Source organism: Peromyscus eremicus, chromosome 7 (assembly GCF_949786415.1).
Source record: "Peromyscus eremicus chromosome 7, PerEre_H2_v1, whole genome shotgun sequence".
NCBI classification, from domain to species: Eukaryota; Metazoa; Chordata; class Mammalia; order Rodentia; family Cricetidae; genus Peromyscus; species Peromyscus eremicus.
In genome coordinates, this window is record NC_081422.1 from 109,774,248 (window position 1) to 109,791,008 (window position 16,761).

General features: G+C 47.8%; 1 protein-coding gene across 2 annotated transcripts in view; it reads right to left on the minus strand.

The window, feature by feature from the left end:
- Positions 1-14,270, minus strand: part of Tgfbr2 (transforming growth factor beta receptor 2) — a 98,129-nt gene extending 83,859 nt beyond the window's left edge. The window contains exon 1 of one of the 2 annotated variants that reach the window (XM_059268829.1): positions 13,901-14,270. In XM_059268829.1, coding sequence (XP_059124812.1) covers positions 13,901-13,994 — 94 coding nt within the window. In that variant the 5' untranslated portion in view covers positions 13,995-14,270. The remainder of the gene's footprint in view (positions 1-13,900) is intronic. The other variant, XM_059268830.1, reaches the window with a different exon arrangement.
- Positions 14,271-16,761: the final 2,491 nt, after the last annotated feature.

Consider the following 16,761-nt stretch of genomic DNA (forward strand, 5'->3'; position numbering starts at 1 on the left):
CTCCCCAAATAACTGTCATGAATGTGTTAATTTGTTGGGCATGCACATACTTGGCACTGAGCATGGAGGACGAAGCCACACATTTTAAGGGATGCTGTGGTACAAAGAGCCCAGCAGGGATTAAAGCCTGCATGTGTCAAGGCAGACTTTGATGGAGACGTGACTAATGGTGTGTGTTTCACAGAGAATCAGATCCTTGGGTGAGATGGGCAATGGTGGCTGAAAAGCTTAGGGAGGTTGCCCTGACGGAAACTGCCTCGGTTGACTGGCGGCTAGCCAGAGCACAGTCCCCCGCCAAGCTTAGTGTGCTGGGTACAAGCTTTGTGACACAAGATGTTGGTGACACTGGGGCAGCTCCCCTGAGAATCCTCCCATTCCTGAGTGGCGGATCCAGCCTGTAGGGACCTACTGAAATCATAGCAGAGAAGTAGACCCTTCTTGGTAAATGCTTTTTGGGGGTCCTGACAAATGCAAACTCCGAGGCTGTAGGTGTGGGGAAGGGCTCAAGGTTCCCAGGGACGCCACTTTGCTGGACTGCAAGAAACAGTGAGTATCAGAAAAATCTTTAGTTGTCACCAGCAATAAGAAACAGACACCTACTATGTTCAATGCCGAAGCCCCGGGGCTCGAGATTGGGGCTCTTGACCCATGAACTCATGAGAGGGAGGAGGCTGTGGGAGGGTGGAGAACAAGCAAGGCCACAGCTGGAGGGGACAGGGAAATGGGACGATGGCACACAGACTGGCCCCTGCCCTCCAGAAGGGAAAAACAGGTAGACAGAGGGGACAGGGAAACGGGACGGCACACAGACTGGCCCTGCCCTCCAGAAGAGAAAAACAGGTAGACAGAGGGGACAGGGAAACGGGACGGCACACAGACTGGCCCCTTGCCCTCCAGAAGGGAAGAGCAGGTCGTGAGAATGGCCCTGTGAATGATGACCACAGAAGTTTTTCTAACAATGGTCCTGATAAAAATAAGAGTGCCCAGCATGGGCTGAGAGATTGGCCCTCCATCTAGAACCACATAACTTTCGAGATTCCTGACTGCCAGTCAAAGGTTGTGGTTCACTTTTCCTTTGTATGTATTTTTGCATTATGATATCAAAATGACCATTTCCTCCAAGCATTATATAGGTTCTAGAGAATAAAATATGAACATGATATGTGGTCACGTGAGAGTCCTATATTTGGAGGCGAAAGATGGCTATATGGATAAAGTACTTCCCTCAAAAATGTGAGGACCTGTGTATCTCAGCTCCATATAAAACACTGGACATGGTGGTATGCATTTATGTTTCTTTTGTTATTTGTTCATTTTTCAATGCTTCCTTCTTTTATCAAATAAATATTTTGATTAATTTGTTGACAATGTATTCTGATCACATTGATCCCAACTCTTCTCAACTCCTCCCATATCTACCCCTTCTCCTTATCCCCCCCAACTTCACGCTCTCCTTTTAACAAAATTATTTTCATAACCCATCAACTCCAATTGGTGTTGTCCATATACATCTGGGCATGGGGACATCCACTGGAGTGTGCCTGAACTACCAGGAGCCACACCCTTAAAGAAAATGGACCCTCTCTACCCCCAGAAGCCTTTAGATGGCACACATTTATAATACAACACTGCAGAGGTAGAGACTGGGGGATGCCTGGCACTCACTGGCCAACCAGGCTTGTGAGAGACCCTGTCTCAAAAACACAAGGTAGATGGATGGTCCCTGCAGAATGAAAGCCAAGGTTGTCCCCTGCCTTCACAGACATGTACATGTGCACCTGCACATGGATTCTTTCCCTCTCCCTCTTCCTCTCCCTCTCCCTCTCCCTCTCCCTCTCCCTCTCCCTCTCCTCTCTCTCTCTCTCTCTCTCTCTCTCTCTCTCTCTCTCTCTCTCTCTCTCTCTCACACACACACACACACACACACACACACACACACACACACACACACATGCACCCATACCCTGTGCCTAACAAGTGTCTGCAAACTAAACAGAAACACAATTACAGGTCTCAGCAGCTCCTCCCTGCCTAAAACAGCAATCTAGAAGCTGCCAGGCCATGGCACTGTCTGTCTTCTCTAAGAGTACATTAAGAAAAGTGATGGACCAGTCTCTGAAGGGCAACAGAACACTAATTATACCCACACACATTCCCTTTCCTACCCAAGGCACATAGACACTCCTTGGGTCTTCTTCTTCAGGATAAAGTGAAGTCCTTGACTTTTCTACCATGGGAAAAACCTTCTTGGACATTTTATCCACTCAAGGGAAGATCAGAAGCAAACACTGTAGCTCACCAAAGAGAATGACATTCCCACCAAACCAAGTGAGGCTGCCTTGAGTCAGGCCTGAGTTCCAGCTGAAGCGAACCCAGTTTCCACAGTCTGTCACTCACACACCCGCAGCAGGGGTTCTTAAAATAACCCTGGTAATACATTTTTACATTTTCCCTTAATAATGGCACATTTAAAACTGCAGGGAAATGGTGGGTCTGACCTGTGAGGATCTGGGTAGTTTTATATTTGGATTAGTTCAGGATTTAATACATGGTTTCTAAATCAGCTTTGTTAAATTTCTCCATTAGCATAAAGAATTACGTGTTTCAGAGGGCTGGGGAGGTAGCCCGGTGGGTGATGCACACAGGCAGAAGGACCTGAGTTTGGGTCCCCAGAAGCAGTATAGAAAGGCAGGCATGGGGGATGGAGAGATGGCTCAGCAATTAAGAGCCTGTACCATTTTTGGAGAGGACCTGAGTTTGATTCTCAGCACCGTTGTTGGGCAGATCACAGTCGTCTGTAATACGAACCCCATGGGGATCTGATGCTTCTGGCTTCATGGGTACCCGCACTCACATGCACACACCCACACACCTACATGTAACTAGAAATAATAAAAATGAATCTTTTTTTAAAAAGCCAGGCATAGTGAAGACTTGTAATTTCAGTACAGGGGAGGTAGAGAGAGGCTCCCTGGACCTAAGCCAAATTGGCAATTTCCAAGTCAATTAAAGAGTTTGTCTAAAAAAACTGTTGGGCAGGGAGATGGCTCAGCAGATGAAAAGCATTTACCTAGCAAGCCTGGGGCTTGAGTTCCAGGAACCTCTGTGGTGCAGCAGTAAAAGCAAGAGAGGCTGCCCCACAGCACAGGTGGAAGGAAAGAACTGACTCCTAGGTTTCCTCTGACCGCCACATACGCACTGTGATAGGCGTGCACCTGTTCCCCACTCCCTGGTACGTGTGTGCACATGCGCACACTCCACACACACACATACACACACACACACACACACACACACATACACACACACACACACACATGAAAAGAAAGGGAAAGAAAAGAAAAAAAAGCAGAAAATCTCTTCTAGTCCAATTCTCACCACAAATAATTAAAAACAAGCCTCAGTGAAGCCAACACTTAGCGGGTCCGCCTGCACACCTTCCTGGGCCTGGTGCCTCAGTCCCCACCTGCTGTTTGTCCCTCTGATCTCAAAATAAGGGTCAGTTCTGGGTTGCCTCTCATTTAAGATTAAGGTCTTGTGGTAATTACACATTTCCAACTTGGCTTCTCCTTGGCCCAGGACTGGAGAGTGAGGCAAGTGATGAAGGGTTTTAGCTGAACCGAGGGGGAGGCGAGGAGAAGGCCTTTGTTTGCTGACGCCATAGTGCAGACTTCAGTATGTGTGCAGCAGGGGATGGAGGGGCATTCTTAACTATATCTCCTAAGCCAGTGAGTGAACAATACCATTAGGCACAGCTTCAAGTCTTGAGGAAGGTGATATTTTTACATTTTAGAGACACTCTGTTGAGAAACTAATACATGATGAAGAATAGAAATTTGGCTGTGAGAGTGAATATTTATTTAGAATTATTAGCATAGTGTTATACAAATTACAAGTGCCACAAATAGAAATCTTCATAAGAATATTTTTGTACACTAGTGACTCAACAGACTTCTCAATATTTTTCCTACATTTTGTGCATGTTTTTTGATCATCTTACCCAATGATCTTGTAATATCTTCTATTGTAAGAAAAAATAAGTCTTCCATCCTTCCTCTAAGACCCAAATGAGAATTTACCATTTATTATCTTTTCAGAATTAATTTTACTTTATGTGCATGCGTGTGTGTCTGTGTGGGTATGCTCATGTGAATGAAGAACCTGTGGAGGCCAGAAGAGGGCGTCAGGTTTCCCTGGAGCTGGAGTTACTTGTTAGCTGTCAAAAGTGTGTACTGGGAACTCTTCCTTTGGAAGAGCAGTCCTGGAGCCATGTCTCTAACCCCTTGATTATTTATTCCTTAATAATTTATAAAATTGTCTTTCCATTTCATCATTCATTGTAGGTAATACCATATAAATATTTTGGTTTGCCTCCAGACTTGGGAAAACAAAACCTCTGCAAGGTTTCTTAATTATTGTTTGCATTGATGATACTTGTTAACCACAGTGCCAGACCAGGAGCTGGGCTTCTACCAGGCAAGAGACATGAATTTAACGTTAAAATGCTTCATGGCAAATCCTGCTGGGTTTACCTTGTGTACCCTCAACTACTCACTACAGCCTTGCCCTTCCCCAGTCCTTCCCAATCCAGCACCCGTCGTACTAAAGCTACCCAGTGTTCCTGGTGTGTAACTCCTCCAGGATCCAGCTAGAGCTCAGCATTTACAGTGCCGGGTGCATGTTCGCCTTAAGGCCATCTGTCAGGCGTGACACACATGGTACATGGATCAGGCATTATTTTATTTCACTAAGGAAATGAAACAAGATACTATATTTTAAATGCTGATGCAGTAGAAACATATTGAAGACATAGTTATTTCTCTTAATTCTTACAGGTAGAAAACTGCTAGTATCGACTGAGTCCATCTAGAGTCAGTATGCCATAAGAACTGTGGGTTCAGATCCCCAAACCAAATCCTCTAACAGACTTACTACATGTGCTGGCTAGTTTTTACGTCAATGAAACACAAGCAAAAGTCATTTGGAAAGAGGTGGCCTCAATTGAGAAAATGCCTCTACCAGACTGTCCTGCGGCAAACCTGGGGTGCGTTTTCTTGATTGGGGATTGATATGGGAGGGTCCAGTTCACTGTGGGGGTGCCATCCCTGGGCAAGAAGTCCTGGGTTCTATAAGGAAGAAGGCTGAGCAGTTATGAGGAACAAGGTAATGAGCAGCACTCCTCCATGGCCTCTGCATCAGCTTCTGTCTCCAGGTTCTTAAGAGCCTTGAGTTCCTGCCCTGACTTCCCTCAGTGATGAACTGTGACAGGAAGGTATTAGCAAAATAAACCTTTTCCTCTGCACATTGCTTATGGTCACGGTGTTTATCACAGCAATGGAAACCTAACTAAGAGACTATAATTGCAAAGTGCCTTGAGTATTCCCTAACACACAGGGAGATCTCAGCATGTTCCAGTCCATAGGATGAGCTCAGAGAGCTCCTGCCATAGTTAGTAACTGTGTCCACAAGATTCCAGATCCTTCTATTACCAGGTGCACAGAACAACTGCATCTCTCTGTGTGGAAGAAGGCCACAGAGCTTGGGGGTGAAGGAAGGCATTAGTGAGTGACCCTCCTCAGAAGGAGTCCATCTTTCTAAACAGTTTAGGTCTTTACTCAATGAAGAGCCACTGTGGCATCTGTTGAAAATACGGACCACCCCTTGCTTTCCTCCGGACATGTGTGTGTTCAGCAGCCGTTCTTCAAGCAGCCTGCTTTTATCAGTCCTGTGGCTTGGAGCAGCTGAAAGGGTTTTACTTTTCTAAACTGTCCTAAGATCCCCAGTTTTAAAGAATGCTTGAGAAGCAATGGATTGCTCAAATGAAATACTCATAATACAGAAAAACACATTTGCCCTGTGCTAATAATCTCCGTATGGGGGGAGATGAAACCAAGACGCTGCAAACTCTAGAAGCTGCTGCAGCAGAAGAAGCCCAGTGGACAAGCCCTCATTCCCGCCACAACACTGTGACTGTGTGAGCCCAGTTTTCCTCACCCTAGAAGATGGCCAGGGTCCTGGATTTCATTAACAGGCATGTTCTCTTCTCAAGGAAAACAGGATGCAGCGAGCAGATGTAACTTTTGCCCAATTCTTCTGCAGAGGAATGTGGCCCATGCCAAGCCCACCCAGACACTGGAAGGCCCAGGATTAGAATGCCATGGACCAAAATGGGTAAAATCATACACCAAACCAATGCACTGCTGAACCAAACGAATCATAACCTTGTACCTTGACTGACAAATAGAACTCCCCAATGTTTGGATGGCATGGGTGAACTTTAGAAGCGCTTCCTTGCTCAAAGACTTTCCCTGGAAATGGGAGCCCTGGTTGACATCTTGTCTTCCTCTCCGTGGCCTGCTCCATCATGAGGAGATGGAGACATGGCTCAATAGTTATAACATGGGCTGTTCCTGCACAGGACCCAAGTATATGGTTCTCAGAACCCACATCAGGCAGCTCACAACCACTCATGACTCCAGCTCCAGGGCATCTGACACCCTCTTCTGGCCTTTGCAGGCACCCGCATGCACACATGCATACTAGCATGCAGATGTACACATAAATAAAAATAAATTTTTAAAAGCAAGACATTGAGATAAACAACTATGTCTTCTAATGAGTTCTCTCCCTCCTCCTTCTCCCCCCTCCACCCCCACTTCATTTCTTACCCCTCTAAAGTATAAGATGTCCAAACAGAGGCCAGGACGGCCTTCACAAAATGACCCAAGCATTCTTGCAGGGTGCAGATGTAGGTTTGGGGAAAAGAAGTTTGGCAATCCAGATAACCCAAAACATGATCCTAAAGGAGCAGAGCAAGGGTCTGAAATCTGAAGAGTGTCCCTCTCCCAGGGTTGGCCTGAGGAGATGGGTTCTTTTTGCTCATACATCAAGCTCATATTTTAGTTGCAATGCTGAAAGAATTTGAAAGAAAATACTCCGTCAGATAAGAGAGGGCGAGCCTGCATGCCTGACCTTCCCAGGTAGTAAGTATCTCACCAATCACAAGTTCTTGCCTTGCAGCTAATTCCTTCTGATGGTTTACAGCTCCAGCACTTGGAACAGCACACACAGATGCCAGGTCCCCCTCAAGAACCTAGGCAGGAGGCAGAGGCTGACTCAGTCAACAGCAGCCCAGGGGACAGTTGCTCTATGGGGGGCATCTGGATGCTCACTTGGTAGAGTGCTAGCTTAGAGTCACAAAGCCCTGGATTCTATCCCAAGACCACATAAACCAGGAGTATAATATACAGCATGACTGTAGTCTCAGTTATTAGAGGTAGGACAATTAGGAGTTCAAGGTCAACCTTAGCTACATAGTGAATTGGAGGACAGTCTGGGCTTCAAGAGACCCTGACTCAAGAGAAGGAGGAGGAGAAGGGGGCGAAGGAGGACCTAGGTCAAACAAGTCACATCAAGCTACTATGTAAATGAGAATCTTACCCAGCTACAGGCTTTCAGTGAGCTGGACCTCCAAAGTCAATGTTGCCATCTTCATTAAGCCAGGTCAAATCTATTCTGCTTTTGATCAGCAGCAGCTGTTTGAGCCCTGGGCCTATCTGATGGTCCTATATGCTTGGAACTTGAATTTTACAATTAACTTTATTGAACATGATGCAGCTGAGTTGCTATGGATATCAAAGCCCAGGTTATCCTGGTTCTCATTACCATGTTGCCACCATCATGCCAGGAACAGTAAAGTATCCATATGCCAAACACTGTTCCTGTTTTGATTTTCTGTGGTTCAAAGACCATCAAGAGGAACAATGCATATTTCCATGAAAAACGTCCTTCTACCAACAGTATTATGTACAATGGATATGCATAAGGAGAAATACAAAATGAAATTTAAAAAAAAAAAAAGATGGCAGGTCACAAAAGCATGTGAACCAATCAGGAGCGACACACTGAAGGTATCTGAGGTGGGAAGGTTCCCCTGCTCTCAAATATGACATCTCTTTGGTCCTACCATTTTCTCTATCAAGACCCACTTACACAAACACACACACACACACACACACACACACACACACACACACACACACCCATTAAATGAATATGAGTAGCCTTCATTTATAAAATGGAGAATTCTAAGAATTATCTTTGATCTCTTCCTATGATTAAACGAAATAAGTAATGTCACCCATCTTTCTAACTGTTCTTCAAGGTGAGCCCAGGTGTCTATGTAGCTTTCTAAATGCCTCAGAGCACCCCACACAGAAACACAGTGATCAATCACCCTCTGCCCCGTCAGAGGCCGCCAGCGCCTGTGGGAGGAAGGAGGAAGGACAAAATAGACCACGGACACTGTGCTACTACTGCTCATCTATCTGCTTGGCTGGTTCCGAAAACCATGAATCAGCCATCCAAAGATCCATAAGAGCTGGAGCAGGGAACCCAGCCAGGTGTTAGGGTAAACTTTTATGCAGCACTTGGCTGAATATGCCGAGGTGGAGCCAGGAAGTACCGTCCCATGCAGCCTATTTTGAAGTGCCTTAGTAGTTTACATCTGACCTAAATAATCCCGAGGATGCTCTGTGATAGACAGCTGGTGTTGGGAGGTAATACTTCCCTTACATACAGTGCTCAGACACCAAAACACGAAGACTGGGTGGAAAAGTAAATGTAAATGTTCAATTCAAGATGGGCTCACGCCTGTAATGGCAGCATGTGAGAGGCTGAGACAGGAGGATTGCTATGAGTGTGAGACCAGCCTAGGCTATAAAGCAAATTCCAAGCCAACCTAGGCCACAGTTTAACCTTGTCTCAAAAACAAACCAATGATATAGCAAAGAAACATCCTTTTCTCTCTTTGGTCAGAATATAGGAACCAATGATATAGCAAAGAAGCAGCCAGGCTGAGCCTGGAGGCCCGGTCGGGGCCTGGCAGTTAAGGGCTGAGGGGAAAGCAATGTGTGCCAAGGGCTGCTTTGCCCCAGGGGACTTCAGGCTGATTGGGGCCACTTCGTGAGACCCTGCTACAAAACACAGACTCTAGAGAGGGATGGGGTCTGCACAAAGCTCTGGGTTCAGTCGCAGGTGCTGCAAAACCAGACCCAGAGCCTCATTGATCAGATGCTCTCACCATTCAAGATCAAACCCAACACACAGGGACTGCCTGGGTGGTAAAGTCTTTGCCCCAGTCACACTTCCCCAGTAGGATGAAGGAGGGCTCAGCTCAGCCCTTCCTGAAATCAGCCAGTGATGTGTCAGCCTGGGGCGGGGGGCTGGAAATAGGTCTCTCAGTGACAGACTTTGCTTGCCTTTGAGGGGCTGCAAGGCTCAATAGACTAGGAGATCACACAAAGATGACTGTTAGGAGCAGAGAGAGAGAGTGGAGGAGGGGGCAACTCGACCAACTGGCACATTCAAAGCAGGTTTCCTTATGAGGCCCAAGCTAGGTCTTCAACGAGGAGAAAAAGTAGTCAGTAGAGAGACATAGCACAGAGTGAATGGAGGAACAGCCGCCTAAATTGAGGCCTGGCATGTTCTAGGCTTTGGTAGGATGCAAAGTCAGATGGAAAGGGGTCAGTGAAGCCTTTGCCAAGAGTAACTGAAGAGTTAATAATGACCAGAGCCATCTGTAGGGCACGAACATGGGGCTGAGCACTTGAAAGTACTATTTTATTCCATCCTACCTCAAGTCTACCATCCGAGTTTTACAAGGTGAGTGCCAGGGACTCACAGGCTGCATAGCCAGTGAGGGAGAGGCAGGATTGGAACTCCAGACAACCTGATCGGCAGTGTGTGGCCCTCACTCTACTGCCTCCAGCCCTCCAACGGAAAGTCAGGCTAGACACACTTGGTCCAGCTTGTGTAAGAGGAATGAGTGAGGACTGCAGTTCTTCTAGGGTTGGTCTGTACCCGGACAGACAGTGAAGTAAGAACACGGCAATGAAAACCACATGCAGAGGCGGCTCCGAGAAGCAATAATCCAATGTGCACACCCTCCCGGTGCATTCAGCAGAACATGAGGGATTTGGGGTATGGGGACCAGAAAGCCAAACAGGACATGACCATGCTTTAAGTCCTTGGTGTGTCCCGTGCTGTCTGTGACATAATGCTGGTATGAGCTCAAAGAAAGAAAGTGAGTAAGAATGGGTCTGTCTCACTCATTTGTGGTAGAGTCCTCTGGGCCTTAACATCCCTCTAGAAGCGTGGTTCTCAACCTTCCTAATGCTGAGACCACTTAATACAGTTCCGCATGTTGTGGTGACCCCCAACCATAAAATTATTTCCTTGCTGCTTCATAACTGTAATTTTGCTACTGTTATGAACAGTAATGTAAATCTCTGTGTTTTCTGATGGCCGTAGGCAACCCTGTGAAAGGGTTGGTCACAACCCACTGCTTGAGAACTGCTGCCTTAGAAGGAGATATTCAATAAATACTGCGGAGAAGGAAAAATAATAAGGCACTTTGGAAGATAACAGTAAGGAAGTGCCATTAATGTTAAGGAAATAGAGCCTTTCCCAAGGGCTGGAGAGCTTGTTCAGGTGTTAAAAGCACGTACTGGTGTTGCAGAGAATCTGAATTCCATTCCCAACATCTACATTGGAAGGCTCACAACCACCTGTAACTCCAGCTCCAGGGGATCCAACACCTTCTGGTCGTCATGGGCACTTGCATTAAGTGCACTCTCACGTCTATACCCACAGCTGCCTCACAGTCACATATGATCAGATAAAGAAAACCAAATTTTAAAATAAAAATTCACAAACGTAAAGAAAACTGTAAAGAAGGCAGGTTGACGACAGGAGAAAAAATGGACATGGATGTCCCAGAAGACTACAGAGGGTGGGCATTTAATGAGGAGTCCTCAGTGTGGGGCACTAAGTCAAAACAGAGGCACCACATTAAAGCCACTTGGTAAAAATAAGATGCCATTAAAGGAAGTGCCCTGGAGGTGAAAATGCACCTTATGGGATGTGGGGGGCTGCGTGGGGTAGGGGTGCGGGGTAGCTGTGGAGTAGGCCCAAAGATTAAATTCCATGACTAAAAGATTTCTGGTCCCTGGCCTGGACAAGGTGAGTTAGTCCTTAAAGAGCCAGCAGGGACCAGTGATCCTTGGGACACTGGGACCAAGGTTTAGTCCTCTGTGAGGACCCTTCTGTAGACACCTAAAAAATAAAAATCATATTTTTTGAGGTCTGAAGCTTCCCAGGTCTGACGTGTCCAGAGTTCGTTTTCCTCTAAAAGTCATTTCTGATTTTTGAGCATTTACAAGTGTGAATGTAATACATCAAAAACAAACATTTTAATTTTTTGAGGCCTGCAGGAGGGCTCAGCCAGTAAAGGTTTTGCAGCCAAGCTCCAAGATCTGAGTTTTTGGGTCTCACATGGTAGAGGTGGAGAACCAACTCCTGAAGTTGTCCTCTGACTTCTCTAACACAAGAGCAGTCACACACACACACACACACACACACACACACACACACACACACACACTAATATTTTTAAATTAAAATTTGTCTGTTTCGTGGCTCATAAAGCCCTTGTCAGGCAAGTGTGGGGACCTTAGTTCAGATCCCCAGCACCTACATAAATAGCCAGGAGGATGGTCAGCTGCAGTGCCAGCACCCAAGAGGCAGAAACAGAGGGTCCCCAAGGCAAGCTGGTTAGCAGCACAAACCAACACAGTGCACTCTGGGTTCAGCTAGAGGCCCTGCACCATCACAGAAACCTGCCTCGGTGAATGAAGTGGAGCCGTTGAAGCACCTGATGTCAACCCTTGGCCCCCCAACACCCATGAGCACCCAAGTGCATGCATGCTCAGTCAATTCCAGTACTCATGTAGCACCCACAGATACACACAAGAAAAAGAAAAAAAAAAAAGATTATATATACCTTGTGCTGAAATCGCTTGCTCACATGGCAGGCTGGTAAGCATAAGGTGGGTTTTATTTAATTTTCTCTTTTAATGACTTACTAAGACTTTGTAAACTATTTCTCATTCCTTCACATATTATTTTGCATCAAGTTATCTTGAAAATGGTTCTCACAATTCACCACTTATGTCAGAGAAATCCCGACACCCTTCCCTTGTGTGGAAAATGAAAAGACAAGTGGAATTCCATGCAGCCGTTCTCTGGGAGCTGGGTGTCCTCCAACTCTAAACCATCTCTGAAAACTTTGACCACATGGGTACAACTCAAAATGAATTGTCCAAACATTCTGGAATGGCGATTCCGTAGAAATGTGATAAGTCTCAGTTTTATAAAACTACTTTAAAGCCCAAATTAAAAAGACCCAGCAGGCCCGTCAGCTAATTGTTTAAAACTGTGTGTGTAAATGACTCATGAGCTACAGAGCCTGGAATTCGAAAATCACAAACCTTAATCTTGTAAACAAAACTTAAATTGGGGCCTCTTGAGTTTTGTCCTTTCCCAGTCTAAAGCAAATGTTTCACGTACACAGAAAAAGTGGGTTGTCATGTCTGATGGTCATCAGCTAAATCCAGCAGGTTTTCTTTTCATTTCTTTTTAAAATTTTTCGTATTTATGTGTGTTGGGGAGGGTCTATGTGCATGTGTGGGTGGGGGCAGGGGAGGATACGAGGTGTTCCTCTTTGTCGCTCTCCCCATGATTCCCTTGAGTCAGGGTTTCTCACCCAACCTAGAGCCAGATTGGCATCCATCAATTTCCGAAGGGCCTCCAGGCTTCTCCCACTACCACTGGGTTAGCAAGGAACCACGCCCAACTTCGTATATGGATGCTGGGGATTTGAACTCAGCTCCTCAAGCTTGCACAGCAAATGTTCTTATCCAGGGAGCCGAGTCTCCAATCACCCATGTCAGTTTTTAAGAGGCTAGGGTAACATCAGAGGCTGCAGCTTAGTGGAGACTGAGCAAAACTCAAGCAGAGTTGAGGAAACTGTAGTGTAGAGTTAAAACCCTGTTAGGATGTTTGCTGCTGTGCTTTGTCTGAACCGCTCCACTGCTGTGATCCTTAACTCTTAGAATCGCCTCACCTGTGACCCTGGCCATCTCCTAGTCACCCAAAACACCAGAGAAGGGCATGGAAAGCCAATGACGAAGAGAGTGCAAACTTAAACAAACGGAACCACAGAGATATACAAAGGTACAGAGGCCCAGAGTCACGTGACTTACTCAAATAGTGGCACTGACCACAAATAGCTGCAACAACTCTAACTTTTGAGTTAAAATGTCAGCGATTCTGCACTTCCCAGGCAAGTCCTTAGGAAGGAGTCCTGGTTCCTGCTTTTCTGCCTCAACTGCCACCCTGCTATGGGACCTGGTGGACATCCTAAGTTGGGTGTTTCTACTGAATCGCAACTGCTGAGATCTTTAAGTCCAGGCACTACTCTGGAGTCCAGCACTAAGTAGGCACGCAGTAAATTATTCTCAGCCGTCAAGCTGACCACCCTCATTGGGTCCCCATCCTGGCAGGCCAGCAGGGATAGACGACAGCCTTTGGAGAGCAGTTCTTTTCTCAAACTTGTATCCAGTGAGTCGGGGCCCAGAATCTCTCCCGAGGTGGTAGAATTGGGGACCGAGAGTCTGGTTCAGTCGGGGTGTCTAGGACAGTACGCGGCCCAGGTGTGTGTGCAACAGCTGGGCGGCCAGTCCCCTGCCGCGACTCCTCCAAGCCCCAACTTCTTAAACTTCCCTTTCCGGGGGGTGCAGGCCCCTCGCGGCCGCCCTAGCTTTTCTTGCGCGCACAAAGGGGTCAAGAGCGTCCCCAAGTCTCCCGCAAGTGAACTGTCCTCCTTCGCGAGAGATCTTCCCCGGATCCCCGCGGCTGGGACGACTCGGGCCGCTACAAACTTCCCGTTTCCGCCTTCTCGCCAGACCCGCGGCCGACTGTCAATCCCTGCCTTGGGGGTTGGAGGAAGAGCGGGGAGCCCTAGTGGACCCCCAGCGTCGCGCCACGGTCACTCACTCACCCGACTTGGGAACGTGCGGCGGGATCGTGCTGGCGATGCGCGTCCACAGGACGATGTGCAGCGGCCACAGGCCCCGGAGCAGCCCCCGACCCATGGTAGCCCCCGTCGCTCGTCATAGACCGGCCCCTGGGGCGCCGCGAACCGAGCCTCGGGGACCCCGGGCTGCGCCTTTACTCCTCGTCTTCTCAGGGTGCCTGGGCCGCCCTGAGCGCTCCGGGCAGAGGTGCGGGCCAGATGTGGCCGGCGATCAAGGGAGCTTGGAGGCCCGGAGGAGGCCCCCGGCGGCCGAGGAGAGCTGCGCAGAAGGCTGGGGCTCCGTCCCCCAGGCGAGCGTGTGCGCGCGCGGGGGGTGTCGTCGGTCGGTGCGCGCGAGTGACTCACTCATCAACTTTACCCGGGCGCCGGGAGGGAAACAGGAAACTCCTCGCCAACAGCTGGGCAGGACCTCTCTCCGCCGGAGAGCCTTCCAGCTCCAGCCCTCTCTAGCTTCCAGCCCTTGCCTTCCTCCTGCCGCCAATCAACGCCCCTAAGAGGACTCAGCAAACTTTCAGCTGCCCCATTGCAGCTCTCCCACTACACCCCCACCCCCTCGCCCCGAAGTCCCGGCTCCAAGTTCAAACTCAGAAGTGACTAAGCGCACGTTTCGCAAAGCCAGCTAGAAAGTGCTTTTACATACCACTTTCCTTGATATCCCACCAAGCACCCCCCACACCTTCTAGGCATTGCTCCCAGGGCCTTCATAATTTCGTTGAGAACAAGGAGGGAGTTCGGAAATGTAGCTCCAGACCCCCAAACACATTGTTTTCCCTAATAAAATAACGGTAAGCACTGCTTCACGAGAGCTTGGTTTCAGTTTTATGTGCAAGCAGGCGTGATCACGTTGTAAAGGACTGTATTCTCACTGTGAGGCAAAAATCCAGGGGTTTGTCTCAGACTTTTATGTGCATATTAGTCACTTTGGGCTGTGAATTCAGCTAAAATGCAGCAGGTTCTGGTTCAGTAGGTCTGGGCCGGGAGTGTCTGCATTTTTAATGAGCACCTGGGTAGAGCCTCCCATTGGAAGGACCATTTCCTGGGCGTGGTCTGCTGGATGAAGCCAAATAGTCACCCATGTGATCGCGGTGGGGATATTTTCAGGACGTTGCCTGTAAGGCCAGAACCGTAAGCGTCTTTGGTGGTGGGGTCTGCTTCCTGCTTTGCAGTGATTGTTCTTTGATCATCTGAGCGAGGGAAGAAAATATCCTACTGAAGGTAGAAAGGTTGTGGGGAAGACATCCTTCAACATCCTTCAAGTTTCCCTTCTTCCTGGGGTGACCACGTTTTCCACAGACAACCCCTGCTTCACCTGGGCTCTGCGTGTGCACTGTGTGCATATGTGTGTGGGGCACGTGGAGGCCAGAGGTCCACCCACATCCGGTGTCTGTTTCAATCACGTCACCTGGTTTATTTTTAAAGGCTTATTTTATGTGTGAGCATTTTGCCTTCACTTCTGTATGTGCATGGTGTGCGTGCCTGTTGCAGAAGAGGTTATAAAAGGACACCAGATCTCCAGGAACTAGAGTTGCCCAAGGCTGTGAGCCAAAAGGTCCAGGAGGTGACCACGTAAGAGCTGGGACCTGAATCCAGGTCTCTAAGAACTAGTGCTCTTAATCACAGAGCTTTCTCTCCAGCCCCTTGCCTTATGTGAGTCTCCCACTGACCCTGGAGATGGAAGATTGGCTAGGCTGGCTGGCCAGCAAGTTGAGACATCCATCCTCTAGTCCTTGCTTCCCCAGCACCGGGATTTCAGATGCACCTATACCAGTCTCTCTCTCTCTCCTTTCTCTCTCTCTCTCTCTCTCTCTCTCTCTCTCTCTCTCTCTCTCTCTCTCTCTCTTTCTCTCTCTCTCCCTCTCTAAATTTGTGTGTATATGTGTGTGAATGTGGTGTATATATATATGTAGTGTATGTGTACAAGTGAGTGTGGGTGCATGTACATAGGCACATACATGGAGGCCAGAGAGTATCAGGTGTCCTACTCTGTCACTCTCCACCTTATTTCTTTGAGCCTAAAGCTAGGCTGGTGGCCAGTTAGCCCCACTAACCCTCATGTCTCCACTCTACAAAACTGGGGTTACAGGCACATGCAAGGCAATGCCAGGCTTTTTATGTTGGTGCTGGGACCTGAACTCAGGTCTTCATGATTGTGCAGCAAGTACTTTACACACGGAGCTCTCTCCTGCCCCAGCACCCAGCTTTCTACACAGGTGTTGGAGGTGGGTCTCAGCTTGTCTGGTGATCACTCTATGGACAGAACCATCTCCCCAGCCCCTCTTTTGCAGTTTATTAATAGAACCTCCATCCTCTGTCAGATATCTGACTAGATAATGAAGTACCCGATCAACCTACTTCCAGCTCTCAAAGATAGGGACTCAGGATAGCTCATTGTTTGGGTTAGTGTTTTTGTTGCTGAGATGAAACACCATGGCCAAAGGCCATGCAAGGCAAGGGTTTATTTCTTCTTATAGCTTATAGACCATCATCCATGGAAGTCAGGGCAGGAACTGGAGGCAGGAACTGAAGCAGAAGCCGTGGAGGAGTGCTGCTTACAGGCTTGTTTCCCATTGCTTACTCAACCTGCTTTCTTATATAACCCAGGACCACCTGCCCAGAGATGCTCCCACCTACAGTGAGCTGGGCCCTCCCACATCAATCACCAGTTGACCTACTGGCCAATCTGATGGAGGCGTTTTCTCAACCGTGGTTCCCTCTTCTCAGATAACTCTAGCTTGTGTTGAGTTGAGAACAACCAAATGACCAGGACAGAGGTTTTAGGGACACGATCTGTTCATACAATGAATTGTTCCTGAGACAGGCCCTCT